General features: G+C 41.2%; 5 protein-coding genes across 5 annotated transcripts; 1 reads left to right on the top strand and 4 right to left on the bottom strand.

Moving 5' to 3' along the window:
- Positions 1–1684: 1684 nt before the first annotated feature.
- On the bottom strand, positions 1685–3015 carry BCR41DRAFT_346178 (hypothetical protein). The gene has a single exon (XM_022022833.1). The coding sequence runs from the start codon at positions 2950–2952 to the stop codon at positions 1723–1725; it is 1230 nt and encodes a 409-aa protein (XP_021885588.1). The 5' UTR covers positions 2953–3015; the 3' UTR covers positions 1685–1722.
- Positions 3016–4812: 1797 nt separating this feature from the next.
- BCR41DRAFT_299656 (mitochondrial carrier domain-containing protein) lies at positions 4813–6180 on the top strand (the record flags this gene model as incomplete). Its single annotated transcript, XM_022020532.1, has 3 exons — positions 4813–4965; positions 5123–5907; positions 6108–6180. 3 exons carry the CDS (start codon positions 4813–4815, stop codon positions 6178–6180), a joined length of 1011 nt encoding a protein of 336 aa, XP_021885587.1.
- A 37-nt stretch (positions 6181–6217) lies between these two features.
- BCR41DRAFT_346175 (calmodulin-like protein 5) lies at positions 6218–7693 on the bottom strand. The gene is made up of 4 exons (XM_022022832.1): positions 7492–7693; positions 6930–7357; positions 6729–6750; positions 6218–6595 (listed from the first exon to the last, which is right to left on the bottom strand). The coding sequence occupies exons 1-4, from the start codon at positions 7492–7494 to the stop codon at positions 6575–6577; spliced, it is 474 nt and encodes a 157-aa protein (XP_021885586.1). The 5' UTR covers positions 7495–7693; the 3' UTR covers positions 6218–6574.
- Positions 7694–8928: 1235 nt separating this feature from the next.
- BCR41DRAFT_383565 (kinase-like domain-containing protein) lies at positions 8929–12177 on the bottom strand (the record flags this gene model as incomplete). The annotated part of the gene is made up of 6 exons (XM_022027480.1): positions 11641–12177; positions 10906–11299; positions 10530–10690; positions 9795–10437; positions 9304–9697; positions 8929–9217 (listed from the first exon to the last, which is right to left on the bottom strand). Coding segments are annotated over exons 1-6 (2388 nt in total), but the record flags the coding sequence as incomplete, so codon positions are not given.
- A 1079-nt stretch (positions 12178–13256) lies between these two features.
- Positions 13257–13819, bottom strand: BCR41DRAFT_123586 (hypothetical protein). Its single transcript, XM_022019462.1, has one exon. It carries the CDS (start codon positions 13622–13624, stop codon positions 13319–13321), a length of 306 nt encoding a protein of 101 aa, XP_021885584.1. The 5' UTR covers positions 13625–13819; the 3' UTR covers positions 13257–13318.
- Positions 13820–15200: the final 1381 nt, after the last annotated feature.

Raw genomic sequence — 15200 nt, 5'->3', positions numbered from 1 at the left:
CATTGTTTATATATACTAGGTCGCTATTGACTCTCTGAATCGAATCCAAGTGCGCGATGATGTTCCGAAGTCTGCATATAGAGATAGTATAGTATCGCTGGTCAGGATAATGGTATCGGCCGAATATCTCCGTGATGGTCGTCCTTTGTAAAAAAGTAGTTATAGTGAACATTAATGCAGATATTTACTACTCAGTCTAGATATGTTACTATGCAAGCTGAATCTCATTAGAAACTTGAATAGGACACTGTTCACGACGACACCACGAATCGATCCCGTGTGGGTCCCCTAAAAAGACGGGAAATGGACACGTGATACCAAGGAACAACAATCGCCAGTGCAATGCAAGAAATCGTTTTTCCATGCCTTTGTCTCTGTCATGAGTCGCGAATGGACTATGTCCAGGTGCTCGATAGCATACAGACATTTCAAAGACTGTTTCGTTGAACTCGATAAACCCAGGAGAGCTGTTATCCAGCCTATAGAAATATTTTTGAAATTCCATTTTTTTGTATTTTTTGTTTCTTTTATCTTGCTATCGGAGTGGGAACATGGACAGGATGGTTGACATACAAGTTAAGAGGTGAAGAGAGATAAAAATGAAAGAGGAGGTAAAAAAAAATAAAAAAATCGTCGTAGGGGTGTACCAAGAAAAATGTTAATTTATCATCGAAAAGTTCAATAGCAATCTTTTCTGAATTATTTCTTCAACAATGGCCAGCATTATCGGACGAACGTCCTATCATAAAACCATACAAATGTTAAACTCGTGGTTAAAGTTTATTTTTTTTTTTTTTTTTTTTTTTTTTTTTAAAAAAAGAGGTTGTGTGGTTTGTATTTCCTCGTCCCTTTCGGTCTTATAGCTCGTAAGATCCTGCTCCAGAGTATCCCGCAAATTACACATAAGGCGGGATACTTCTGTTTTAGGCCCTTAAATTGACCAAATTACTTGGCAATCGACGCGTTCTGAATGAAAAAGTGACCCTTTATATTCTAAATAAAGGACGACCAGAAGTTAGTCTTTGCAAAGATTAAAAGGATTCCCATTTGTATCTGATCCATTGATTCAATAAAAGGGGTTTTTCATCAGCAAAATCAACGTTAAACAACATGACATTTCTGGTAATCCAAGTATCTGTATTCAAGCGATGTCAGTTAACCGTGCGTACCCTTTTCCCCAGGCCAGGACTAACAAGTCTCAAAAATAAATCTCTTAATCAACTAGCTTCTGTCTAAAGTTCGACCAGCACTCATTGTCATCACTATGGTAAGGGAAGAAAAGTCTAGACGATGCTTTTGTATTATTTTAATCCAATACTGCTTATTAAAAATATGGTATAAAGAGCTAGGAGAAATATTAGGTCTATACCATCATCCTCCAAGGAATTTTCCTTAATTTTTGTGTTTGTGCATGTGGTCCGATTTTACAGAGCGTTCAAATGATTTTCTGTGCAAGGGTAATAAGATGATGCTGAAATGATATAAAACATTAAAACCTTGAAAACCTTGCTTAAGAGCCTATTTTGGGGTCTTTGCCTTGATCTACATCTTTTTTGTTTCGTGACACCATTAGAGGTTAACTTGTCTACCTGCATCATTATGACAAAAAACAAGCACTAAGGGGAAAATAGTGTGCAAGATGACCCACGGCCACATTTTTTTTTTTTTTTTATTTTTTTTTATTCTTCATGCCAAACTAGTTAGATGGTGATCTCAGAGCAATTACATCTTGCCTTGATCCCCTGTAATTGTCTGTGGATTACGTGCAGGCGATTGGCTGTTGGTGTAATCTCCAGTCTCGATCTTATTGAACGGCTCGTATGTCTCACTCGCTGAAATCGGTTGTTGTGGTGGAGGAGGATGAGGGTATGATTTTGGTGGCGATGCGCTCGAGGAATGTGTCATGGATGGAGACCCCGGTCCGTGAGCAGGCTGCTGATATGCTACTGTTGAATCTGGATAATAGCCAACGGCCGGCAACTGGGCCCCTCCGGCTTCCATTCCTCCGCCTGGAGCTTGCGTAGGAGGCATAGGTTGTTGATAGTATGGATCATAAAGGTCATATTGTTCATACTGGTCCTGATAACCATTATATGGCATATTATTGGGTGGATAGCCTTGATGGTTATAGTCGTAGATGTCGTATCCATCGTTCGCAAGGTGCATAGCGCCGGCAATTGGTCCCGCTCCAATAGCGGCTCCAGTACCACTCATCTCCAAATGTGTCGATGGCCTTGCAACAGAGCTATGAGCAGAGCTAGGCCTTGGTTTACCAGTAGCATTTGAGGGTCCACCTCCTAGTCCTAAAGCCTGAACTTGATCATGACCTTGCCCATGCGAATCCAGTAAGATGTCGAGCCGACGCTTTCTAGCCTTGTTCTTCTTCCGATACCGCATGACAAAGATGCCAACTATGAGTGCAAGCACAAGAACTCCAGCAATACCTCCAATCAGGGGACCGATCACCGATGACTTTGAGCTATTTTTATCATCGACTGTACCGCTGTTGTTCCTCCCTCCATCGGTATTGCCTCCATTATTGCTTCCAGGACTGGGCGCTATTACACTGCTAGCACTCGTCTTAGGAGGGTTCTTACTACCTCTGGTCGTATTATCACCATTCCCTCCTCCTCCACCGCTTGAGGGCTGTGATGGTGGAGGTCCAGGGTTAGGATTAGGATCAGGATTGGGGTTTGGATTAGGATTAGGATTAGGATTGGGATTAGGATTGGGGTTGGGATTCGGGTTAGGATTGGGGTTTTCGCTTGGCACTGGTTTTTCAGGTGATGGTTCAGAAGGTGAAGGATTATCGGTTGTGACTGGAGGTGAAGGAGGGTTGGATGTGGTAGGGGGCTTTGGGGGTTCGGTCGTTACTGGAGGCTCTGTTGGTGGTGAAGAGGGTTGAGGAGAAGTCTCTGTCGGTGAACCTGCACTTGGTGGGGCAGGATCCATGGTATGTTGTATTTGGTGTAGGTGGGTTTTAGATATTTGTTTATCTCTGGATTTCAAAAAAAAAAAAAAAAAAAAAAAAGAAAGAAAGAAAGAAAGAAAGAAAGAAAGAAAAAAAAGGAAATAAATAAATAAGAGGTGGAAGAGAAATAGATCTGAGGAGAGTGGAAGAGAGGGTGATTAAAGGGGAAGAAGGAGAAGGGAGTAGCTGTGCAGAGGAGTTAGAGGGATTGAAAGACTGGAGAGCTTGTGATATTCAGACGGCTACTTGTTGTAAAAGAAAAGAAAAAAGAAGCGAGGATGAGGATGACGATGGGATGGGGACGGTACGTGTCTACTGTATGTGACTAGGGGTGATGAGATGAGAGTGCTATATATAATAAGGGTACGAGACAAGACGCAAAAAAAGGATCGAAAAAAAAAGATATAAATACTCCAAGGAAAGAATATTTATACATATAAATGTCGGACTAAGAACGCAAGGCAAAAGGAAATATATATGAATATACATATATATAATATATATATATATACTGTAAACACGCTTCACATAATATACGATGTGTATCTTCCTCAAGAGGAGGAATGCTATGTTCTACAAGGGGCAACAGGGGTATCCGCTTACCAGTTTATTTATTTATCGAGGTAAATCAAACACATCCACACAAGTTGGGTCAGATGTTGAACTATGCGAACGGACGGGCTGTCTGCATACTGCTCTCTTTTTTGTTCTTTTTTAATCCGGTCTTGTAATGGTTACTGTTGCGGTATACCAATATAGCAGAACCACAAGAAGACAGAGTGAGGCAAGTGAGCAGACGGAGGTGCTTAAAATGATGTGGTCCCCCCTTCTTTCTTATTTTAAATGGACACTTGTACACCTTTGTCTCCTCATCCGTCTATTTGACCCCTCGCCTAATCCTCTTTGCCATTAACTCTTTAGACAGAAATGTCAAGGAGATTCAATGAAACAAGGGCCAAAACATGTATTACACATAAGAAAAAATATGTACAACACTTCCAGTTATCGACCGCATCGTCATCTCAGCTTCAGATCAAGGTACATGTATGTGTAGTACGCATTTGTGCTTTTTTCTCCAACGCCTGAAAATCTTGTGCGTAAACTGATAACATGGTGAGAAATATAGTTGCTTATATATCTCCTTTGCTACTTGTCGATCGAACTGCCTCAAAGTTTAGGAAAAGAATGTATATAGATACATGTATATACATTTGTATTCATGCCTTTACATTTATCCACGCTTAAATGGCCAATGTCTGGTCATTGCTGTTGCGTTAGACTTATTAATTTTTTTGTAAATCAGCAGTCAATCTTTATTTTATATCCGTTGTAATGCGTCATGTGATTTTATGTACCTATTGTGATGACACACATGAGCATAGGAAACCAAACCATCCAAACTATAATTGCCCGTGGTAAAAAACATTTTTGCACAGACTTAAATGTCATTTCATACAATTAAAGATGACTTTGTTGACTCTTCAAGCTCCATTATCCATTCTTTATTTCTTTTCCTTCCTGTTCTTGTTCCTGTTCTTGTTCTTGTTCTTGTTCTTGTTCTTGTTCTTGTTCTTGTTCTTGTTCTTGTTCTTGTTCCTGTTCCTGTTCCTGTTCCTGTTCCTATTTCTGTTTCTGCTTTCTTTTTCTTTTCCTTTTCCTTTTCTGTCTCCGCTCAAGGATTTCTCTATTTCTTTTATTTATCTTAAGGAATACAGTCCTTCTTGTGGGCTCCACTTTGTCATTTTCCTTTCGTTGACTCATTTCAACATTGACATTGAAAATTTAACATCATCCGATCAGTCTACATGTCAAACTCAACATTACGCTCTCCTTCCGTTTCTATGGCTGTCCCTACTCAGGCTGTGCCTCTCCCCACCAGCACCGCTCTCACAACAGCTACAAACACAACTATCAAAAAACCCTCTGCCCTCTATGGCTTCCTTGCCGGAGGTATCGCTGCCTGCGGTGCTGTTACTATCACCAATCCTGCCGAGGTACTAATAGTTATATTGTTCCCCATATTTGATGTTTACTTTTTTGTTCAAGAGGAAGAAAAGGCACTGACAAACAACCTCTGCCCACTTGTATTGCTCTATTTTTGTCGGACTTGTCTACTTGACTCCACATAAATACATATTTCATTATTGCTAGGTAATCAAAACAAGACTTCAATTACAAGGAGAGTTGATGCGTCAGGCACCAGGAACAACTAAGATCTACACCAACTTTGCTCAGGCATTCGTTCATATTGCAAAATATGAGGGTATCCGAGGATTACAGCGTGGGTTGGGATGTGCATACATGTACCAAATCATGATGAATGGAACTCGGCTGGGGTTGTATGATCCCATCAAGCATTCAATTCATCAATTGTTGGGTACAGATCCTGCCAAAAATAACAATGTGGTCAACATTGCAGCTGGCGGAACGGGCGGCGTACTCTCTGCTGTGCTGGCATCGCCGCTTTTTTTGGTCAAAACTCGGTTACAATCCTATTCATCCCATGAGGCCTCTCGAGTTGGACATCAGCACTACTACAAACATACATTCGATGGATTAAGGCACGTTTACAAGTCTGAGGGCTTCCGAGGTTTATACAGAGGTGTGGATGCTTCGATGATGAGGACCGGCGTGGGCTCATCCGTTCAATTACCTTTATATGATGTGGTCAAGCAAAACATGATTGCGGTCGCTGGATTAGAGAATGGAGCGCTTTGCCATGCACTCAGTAGTTTAATCTCTGGGTTCTTCTTGTGCATTGTCATGAATCCATTTGACATTATCTCGACCAGAATGTATAATCAAGCACCAGATCCCATTACTGGGAGAGGAGGCATGTTATATAAGAGCCCGCTTGATTGCGCTGTCAAGACGGTCAAGGCGGAGGGAGTCCGAGCTCTTTACAAGGGGTTCACAGCCCACTATCTTCGCATCGGGTAAGTTTACCGGTTAAAGATGAAAGACAGGAAGCTTCGGGTGAATGAGGGAGGCGGCTGATCAAAGAGGTTTATTATTTACCCAAAGAGTTCACCGCACATGCACTCTTGATTAGCAATCTGCTCTTTTTCTGTACAACAAATATTAACAATTAGTTTTATTGGTTTGATTTTCTTATGTTCTTTGGCTGTGACTTTAGCCCACACACGATTTTCACCTTTGTGTTCATGGAGCAAGTCAGGGCAGTGTTCCGGCGACTCGATCTGTATTAGTAGTACATTCCCTCAGACAGTTAGACAATTTTATGGCATTGATATTATATAACCCTTTTGTTATTTATTTATTTTTACTCTCATGAATGTCTGTATACCCGAAAATAATAGTCTTTTTCTGACCACAATCCACAACAAGGACATAATGAAGACTGGCAAGATAGCGATGAGAGTGTTTTGATAAAGATATTAAATGCCGTAAATGCAAAATAACAATTAAAGGAACATCGAGCAAGAGCATTGGAGTATAGATCGAGTTGTGCACAAGTTGCTGGTATAATTTTTTCTTTTTGAAAATGTTGTACAAAACTGATTATTCAAGAAATTGAAAGGACTAAATTTGCAATTCGTATTAGCTGCGGTGGTATTCCGTTAAGAAGGAGCTGCGTAATATCTACACCATCCTTGCAAATTCCTAATAAATGAGAGAGAGGAAAAGACGAGAAAAAGACATGTCAACTGGATTAGTGGGAAACACAGAATTGGAGCAAGCTATTGAGCGATTGAGCTATTGAGCTATTGAGACATTGAGGAGAATCTAGACTTACTTCACGGTCGATTTGGCCGTCCCTAAAAAAATTTTTACAATCAATGACAAAAAGAGGTTGTCAGTGCATGATTAAATGGCTCATCACCTGTCGCACTTTTTTTAAAAAAAACCTGCCCAGTCATGTTGCTTCAGTCATCACTCATCCATCTTTTTTTTTTTTTTTTTTTTTTTTTTTAGTTACTTATTTATTCATCATTACCTGTTAGTGTCCGCAGCGTCAATCATCTCCTTGATCTCTTCCTTGGACAGATAATCACCTTGTTTGGCCATGACCTGCTTGAGCTCTTGAGGAGAGATGTACCCGTTGCCATCTAAATCAAACGCTTTGAAGATGGCATCGATCTCTTTTTGAGACTTCTTAGTTGGTTGGCCTGTGGGGTCGCAATCGCGACCTAGACCCAATTCATGGCAGGCGTCCAAGAACTCGTTGAAAGTGATGCGACCATCTCGATTTTTGTCTGCACGATTGAAAAATGCCTGAAGATCGTATTCGTCAGGGTTGCGGTTAGAGCTCTTGAGGGCATCCAAGAATTCACCCTCAGTAATGGAGCCATCACCATCCTTGTCCATGCTCTTGAACTGCATCTTGATGTTCACAATTTGAGATTCAGTAAAGTCAGCTCTAGTCTAAAGATGTGTCCATATAGATGCGTATGTGTATGTGGACCATGTTTGAATCAAGAAAGAAGCAAAGTTAGTTTCGTGGTCAACAAAGCAAGGAATTATGAATCATTGTGAGAAATTAAACCAAGGAGACTTGCCATTATGGTGGGTAGTTGGGAGGCGAGTGTGGTGAAGGGTTATGTAAAGATAGTTGGAGGAGTGTGGTGAAAGGTTATGGAAGACAGTTAGAGGAGTGTGATGAAGATGAAATTGGTACGAAGAAAAGAAGAAAAATTATCAAAAAAAATTTCTTTTAAAACGGTTTTTTATTTTGACGTCTAAAATACGACGACAATGAACGTAGGAAAGGAAAAATGTCGTGCATGATTGCTTGGATAAAAGCAAGTTTTCCGTTCAATTTAATATATGTACATCTATATACTTTGTAATATAATTGTGTTCATTGAGAGCATTCTGAACAGTACGTGCAAACAATTATTCATTAATCGATTATTATTTTTTTTACCACCTATTGAATTATGACTAATAGCATCATTACAATTCATTAATAATGGACTTTTGGGATTCCGCGGAAATTTCTATTTAGAAAAAATAGAACCCATTTTGGCCGCAACGCCACAGAGACACAAAGAGAATAACAATAGTTGCTGTTATTTATATACATATAAATATATACCACATGTGAAGCTTTTCCTCTCTCTTTGTGTGTGTTACACACTAGCAATTAGCCACACATGCTTTCAAAAGTCGACTTCTTTTGTTTGCTCAGCCTGTACAGTTCGCAATCGATCTCTTGATGCCACAAAACGCTTTTTTTTTTTTTTTTTTTTTTTTTTTTGTAGCCCCAGAAAATTAGGAAAAGAAAGACAGAAATAGAAGTGAGGCATTTGAGCATACTGCGAAAATGTGAAGAGCAAAGTAATTCTACATCGGGCTATGCAATTAAAAAAAATTTTGTTTTTTACATTCTTCGAATCTTCCATTTTTTTATTAGTTTGAGACAAGGTATGCAAGCTCTTTGCATGTTGTAGCATAAGGGAGCCTTTGTTCATAATATTAATAACATTGTCATAAAGAGATTTCCAAAGCTCCTTTTTTTATCATTTTAGTGGTCCACACCAGAGAGTAATTGTGGTCTGCTTGCTTTGCTGAATCATGAAGTCAGTGCTTTCTACTTGACCAACCTGCCGGGGAATACCTCCTTAATTTGATCTCGGAGGATCGGGATGGGCTTGCTTGGTATAAATGAATCCTTGATGGATTCCATTCTGCAAGTCATCTTGAACTTAACCACCAGGCTAAAGGTTGATCTTCGCCCCTTCGGAAACCCAACAAGTTTACTCTCAGACATGGACCTAAACCTAGCCCTACAGAAAACACATTATGTACACAGGATTAATATTCACATGAATTTGGTTAATACATCAATTGCACTGTTAATAACATTACTACGCAGTTTTAAACCTCTTCAACTATTTATTTATTAATTTTTTTATGTTCATGTAACAATCCAATTATGCACATCATGATAGCTTGCGCTTGAAAGGTTATCATCACTATCTAATGGCCCAATACTCCCATTGTCACCGTAATCGATCTTCAGATCATCCGAGCCTATGCGATGAAGACCTGTGCCATTATTACTATTATAGCTACTATTACCACTGCTGTTAGTGGTATTACACTCAAAGTCCTTAATGCTGGTGCTGTTGCAGCTACAGCTATCATCCTCCAAGTGACTCTCTACAATAGTCGCCAAGGATGGTGAACGCGAATGACGAAAGATCATGTACCCAGCTTGATCACACATCAGGGCTTGTTTTACAACAGGATGACTGACCCGTTGATGTTTCCAATGTGATACTAGAAAAATTTAAAAAATACAGAATACATAAGAAAAAAATGATCACCATTCCTTTTTTTTTTTTTTTTTTTTTTTTTTTACGTACTATGATTCGCCGTGCTTGGCTCGGGTGGGGCTATGGGCAACCCAGACTGGTCAAAGAAACTGGATGCGTCATAGACAGAATCAACACGTGGTCGGACCATGGGAATGAGCCATGGTCCGATACTAGCCTCATCCAGGTCCATATCGATCATCAATGATGCCTTACTGAGTGACAATGTCAGAGCCGAAGTTGAGTTTGCCGCGGCTGATGCGGAAGAGCCTACTGTTGGTAGTAACGATGATGAAGCATGAAGAGGTAGAGATTGATGCTGGTTATGGAGATGCAGCGGCATTTCTGAAGAGATAGACGCGCACTGGTTCACGAATTCCATCATCTGTTGGATCCTCTCCACCAGTTCTGCACTTCCTCCCTGGTTTTGGATAATGAATGGATCCTGGAGGAAAGCAGATTTTTCATTAGACAACAGCGACCAGATAGGGCCATTCGCATCTGTATCAAATTTTGGAAGGAGGCCAGTCATTTTTTTTTACCTGAAGCAGATCATACACGTTAGGCCGGGTCCTGGGGTCTGGAGTCAAGCACTTTGCAATAAACGACCGCATCTCCTCCGACATCCCCAACCCTACTGCGCCAAGTGATTCATTTGCAGAGGATGCAGTGGACTGTAGGCTCTCCCATCCTGGAGTCCTTGATCCTGACTCCAATCCTATCCCACCAAATTTAATCCCACCAAGCCTATCAACGATATCAAATGCGGGTGACGATAACGCTATTTGTTGATGACTCACAGGTTTTTGTTCATCGAGCATTGCCAGGAGTAACATTTCTGGCCTAGGTGGACGGCCTTGTGAGAGCTCAATGCAAGCAATCCCTAAAGCCCAGATATCTGTCTCTGTGCTTGCTCTTGGTGTCCACGATGAGCTGTTTGGGTTTTCAGTATTATTGTTTGTGTTGTCATGTCCTAATGGGCAATTCTTGACCCTTGTCCCAGAGATTACTGAAGGACAACAGACTGCAGAGTTGTTGAGCTCAGGTGCTAGCCAGCTTACTGGGAACTCGGTCATGGCCAATGATCGTCGACGGCGCTTACGCTCCCCTGCACCTTCTTTATGATTCAAGACTGTGCCAGAGCCGCCAAGTTTGACCTGACCATCCATTGTAAGTAGAATGTTACTGAAGAAGAAGAATGGAAGAGATTTAAGGAATGAAATTAGGATTTTATCAAAGAAGCCTTCCAAAAAAAAAAAAAAAAAAAAAAAAAATACCCAGCTTTGATGTCACCATGAACATGGTCCTTGCTATGCAGGAATGTAAGCCCTTGAAGAACCTGGCTCATGATCCAGCCGATCTCGGACTCTGTTAAAGGCCCATCTGAGAGTCGAATGAGGTCAGCAACTGATCCTCCGGCACAAAATTCCAATAGTAGCTAAATAATAAGGCCAAAAAAATAAAAGCTTTCATGGTCAAACTTAAGAGCAATGACTGATGATATAAAGATGGCGTGTTGATGCAAACAAACAAACAAACCAACTCTGCCTCTCTTTCTCACATCCTTCTTTTTAACCCAGTTTCCGAGTGGATCGACTTTTCTATCATGGTGATACCATTTCTACACTAGGCTAGAAAAAAAATATTGCTTACCCATAACTCACTACCAATGAGAAAACAGTCCTGACACTTCATGACCTGATTATAACCCTTTTTTCTTGCGATTTTTGAAGCTATCATTGATGATATTGGCCAGTTGTTTGACGGCTGTCTGTCCAAACATCTTGTTCCTTCTTGCCTTATTTTACTCTTGCTGTTATCACCGCCATCATCAGTTATGTATTCTTCCCTTACTACTTCGTCGCCACCTTGTCCCCAATCCTCGTTATGATACGCAATACTGTTAATAAAAGCATCAACATCTGCTTGAGCAGGAACGTTACTTTCTAAGCTGTCACTCAAGGTCAATAATGGAATCTTCTTGAGAGCTACCGGTTTCATTCCATCTAATCTGTCCAATGCCTTGAAGATTGAGGATCCACTTGAGCTATTTTTTTAACAAAAGAGGTCAAATATTTAAAAGGGGTGCGCACACATGAACACGAATAAAAACCGTAAAAAGGTGTTAATAAGATGGGAGCATTAACAAAAAATTCGGAGGTTTTTTGTCTTGCATATTTGCATTGCATTTTGGGGTGGTTTTTTTTTTTTTTTTTTTTTTTTTTTTAAAGGTTAGATGATAAGAAGCAGGAAACAGTCTCGAGAGTGTACAAGGAATGATTAAAGTAATTTTAAGAAGAAAGCATGCGATGAATAGAGTAAGAATGTGTAGTGCCGTTTGGTGTGTCTACTTTTGATGCATGGAAACTGACAGCTAAGAGGACGTACCCGGATCCAAGTTTTTCAAGAATCTGGAAGCGAGTTGTTGGATCTTTCTTCAAAAGATCAATATTCTTGCTCTCTTTGATCCCTTTGATCTCTTTGATCTCTTTGGTCTCTTTGGTTTCCCTGACCTCTTCGACACCGCTGCATTTTTTGCTTCCATTGGTTTGCCGTGGTCCTATCTCGTTTAAATCTGACTGCGGAAAACACTCATGTGCTGTTGGCATGTTGGCAGTAGAGAAAGAGGGGGTTTGTAATGGTGGCAAAAGTGAAACGGGAGGCAAAAAGGTAGAATCAAATACATAGTGAGAGTTGGAGAAATGGACACCGTACGCCTTTTTCTTTTTGTCTTGTACTATTCTAGTATCATCCATCCTTCTCAGTTGGTCACCCCTGTTATCAAATTGTTGATACTGCTGACCGTTGTACTGCTCTTGTTTATCTTTGGAGCACTCAGCATAGTGGTGGTGACGCGGGTTGTGTTCATCTCGTTTGTTTATGTCTTTTCCATTCATCTCTTGCCCTTCTTCTTCTCCCCCCCCTACATCTTTTTTCCTTTCTTCTTTCACTTCTCCCTCCCCACCATCGCCTTGTATTCCATATGATGCTTGAAAAGCCGAATGCCGAAGTAACGTTAATTCTGGTGATACTGTTGATACAGGTGTTGTTGTGGTAATTGCTTCTGTACCCGCATGAATTGTATCACTGCTTCCGCCGTCTTCTGCTACCCTTGTGCAACCCAACAATGCGGGCCTCGGCGCTGGACCCATAACAAGCGGTTCTTTCGTCTCATGTTCATGCGGTTGACGGGGTTTCTGATCACCCTGAAGGTAGCAGCTGTTCTTGTGTTCATGTCTGTGCTTGTGTTCGTCACGCTCGTGTTGTTCGAGATGTTCAGTGCGTTGCTGCAGTTGCTCAAGGGTGTCAACGGATCCAGTTAGTAACCATTGCGCATTGCTTTTATTGTTATTTTTGTTATCACTGTGGCAATCGGCGATGTTTGAATGCGTCGAGACCAAAGGTAGGTGTGATGGGGGCTCTAATACGTAACAGGATGTGGGAGAGGGAGGCGATGTGGATAATAAAGGCGAGGCGTCAACTTGCTCCTGCCACTGCCCGGGCGTCGTGTTCGCGCGACTAGTTTTAATGATGACACCCCCTAGGTCAACATCGTCCGAAGAAGACCGATTGCAGCAGACAATAGTATCAATGATATTATTTGGTACTGAAGCGTAAGCTTTCTTCTGATGTATCTGAATTGGGAGTGACGCTATTGTTGGTACTGTTGGCGCTGTGATATAGCCATCGTGCAATGGTTCCATGGGTGTAGATTGCGACGCGCGGCGCGTAGGGGAAAACGCTCTGCTGATATACAGTTTTAGCGACGATATTGAGGCTAGTTTAGGGTGTCCATTTTTATTTGGCTGTGATGGTTGTTGCTCACGATGTGGTGTAGGCTTTTTTGAGCTCCGCCTTGACCATGGACTTTTCTTTTTACTGCCGTTGCTAGTGGAAGGGAGTGGGGATGAGCATGGTGCTGAGGATAGAACCCGTTCATTTCGTGTGGATTGTAGTGCTGGAGGCTGGACCAAGGCGGAGGCTGAGACTGGGGCCGGAGCTGAGGTGAATGCGCTGCCGCTAGTCCGTTGGAAGGAGGTGTTTCTTTGACTGAAAGGAAGAAAATTTAAAACCCGAAGAAACACAGGCGGCATGATGTTTGTGATGGCATAGCGTCGCTGCGGAGATGCAGCTCGGTAAATTGGGCGCGGTTGAGCGTAGGAAGGAAGGGCAGAGGGAAGAGGAAGTAACCGAAAGAGTGAATGAAGGCAACAGTTAGGGGAAAAAGTGGGAGAATGAACCAAAGAAAGGAGAAGCAGAGAAATGAAGTAAGCGGGTTTTCTTTGTCTTCGTGAGAACAAAGTAAGCAAAACAAAATGTAGTAAAGTAGAAGTAGCAAAAGTAGCAAGCAACTGTACTGAGCCCGCTTCATTTGAAGGAAGGAGGGAGAAGAGGGGCTAGACTAATGGTGCTGATTGAGAACAGATGTAATATTTACAAGTGAAGTAAATTAAAAAATAACCATATCTTAGGTCGAAGCGCAGAACAGAACACGTTGTTTCCTTTTCCTGGATGGGTTTAGGCGAAGCAAACAATAGTAATACAATAACGGATTAACGAATTGATGTGCTCAAAGACACATTATTACAGTAAAGAATGATGGGATTGAGATCAATTTATGCACGTGAGCAACGTGTAGATGGAGAAAATTTGCACTAAACGCGGCAAAATATTAAATTCACGTCTGGACAAGGACACAAAGGTTAAATAAAATAAAGTAACAATGCTCAATAACGACAATGAGATCCTCATGCAACAAAAAACGAATGATCAAGGCAGATCAAAATGAGATTGTTCATGGGGCCAAGAACATGAGTAAGGAGGATTGTTTATACACTTATCCATTCATCCATACATTGTTTGTGTACAGGGTCTGTGCGAGGATTACTTCTTTTTCGGCATCCTCCTTCTTTTGCGTTATTCCAACGTAAAGCCTTACTTTTAGAGGATGCGCCGATGCTGCTATTCAATGACTACATGAATATGAGCGTACAGAAAGGAAGAACCACTCTCGCTAGTATAGGCAACCCCCTGCTCTCTTTTACATGTTATTGGTGCACAAATCCTCAACATTTCACTCCTTCATCACAGCCCTCATTTCAAACACACCATGCATCCCAATAGTTTCTTAACTCTTGTATCGAGGGGCAAAAATGGTTTGTATCTTCTCATTCCTCCTTTTTTTTTTGTTTGTTTGAAGCAGCACCTTTGGCTTCTAAATCCCCTTCTTAATACCCACATATCCAAATCCACTTTCCAGTTCTTGTCTGGGAATGTTTCTTAGAGGAAGGGATGTAAGAAAAGATGAAAAGAGCCTTCCACTCGCTTCTGTCATTGTTAAGTCAGTTTTTTTTTACTGTCTCTTTCTTGTCAGGATGACAAAGCTTTCAACGCTGAAGAGGTACACCAAGTCATTCTTAGTTCTAGGCTCTATCTTATATATTGATCCCACCCCCTCGAAAAAGGTCGTAGACTTCACTAATAGAAAAATAACTTGTGTCCATACGTGCACCCTTTTGGCTTATACGCGCTGCACTCAACTCCTGGATGGCCACACTTCATTTTATTGTTTTTCGAAGTCAGGCTGCCAAGGATGCGATCCGATCACCGTCATATTTCCCCTTCGCTCCCTTATTTTTCTCCTTCCCCCTCATTCCTCCTTTTCCCTTCCTTAAACGAAGAGCCTTCCTTTACCTTCATAGTTTGGACACACAAGCACACGCGTGCATGACGCTCACTGCAGAACATGTGTCAGCTTCCCGTTATCGGTCAATATCAAATCGCCGACATGCTATTTTTTTTTTTTATTTTTTTTTATAATCTCATCTACTTTCCTCCATCACTCACATTATTTTCTTTTCAAAGATTTGGTGGGTGCTTTCTAGTATGATTGCACACGCGTCTATATGAGAAAAGCACGCGTTTTGGGCACCTAGAGACTTGATACT

The sequence above is a fragment of the Lobosporangium transversale genome (genome assembly GCF_002105155.1).
Source record: "Lobosporangium transversale strain NRRL 3116 chromosome Unknown BCR41scaffold_3, whole genome shotgun sequence".
NCBI lineage: Eukaryota > Fungi > Mortierellomycota > Mortierellomycetes > Mortierellales > Mortierellaceae > Lobosporangium > Lobosporangium transversale.
The sequence above is the reverse complement of the archived record's forward strand: the minus strand, read 5'-3'. Positions and strand labels throughout refer to the sequence as shown.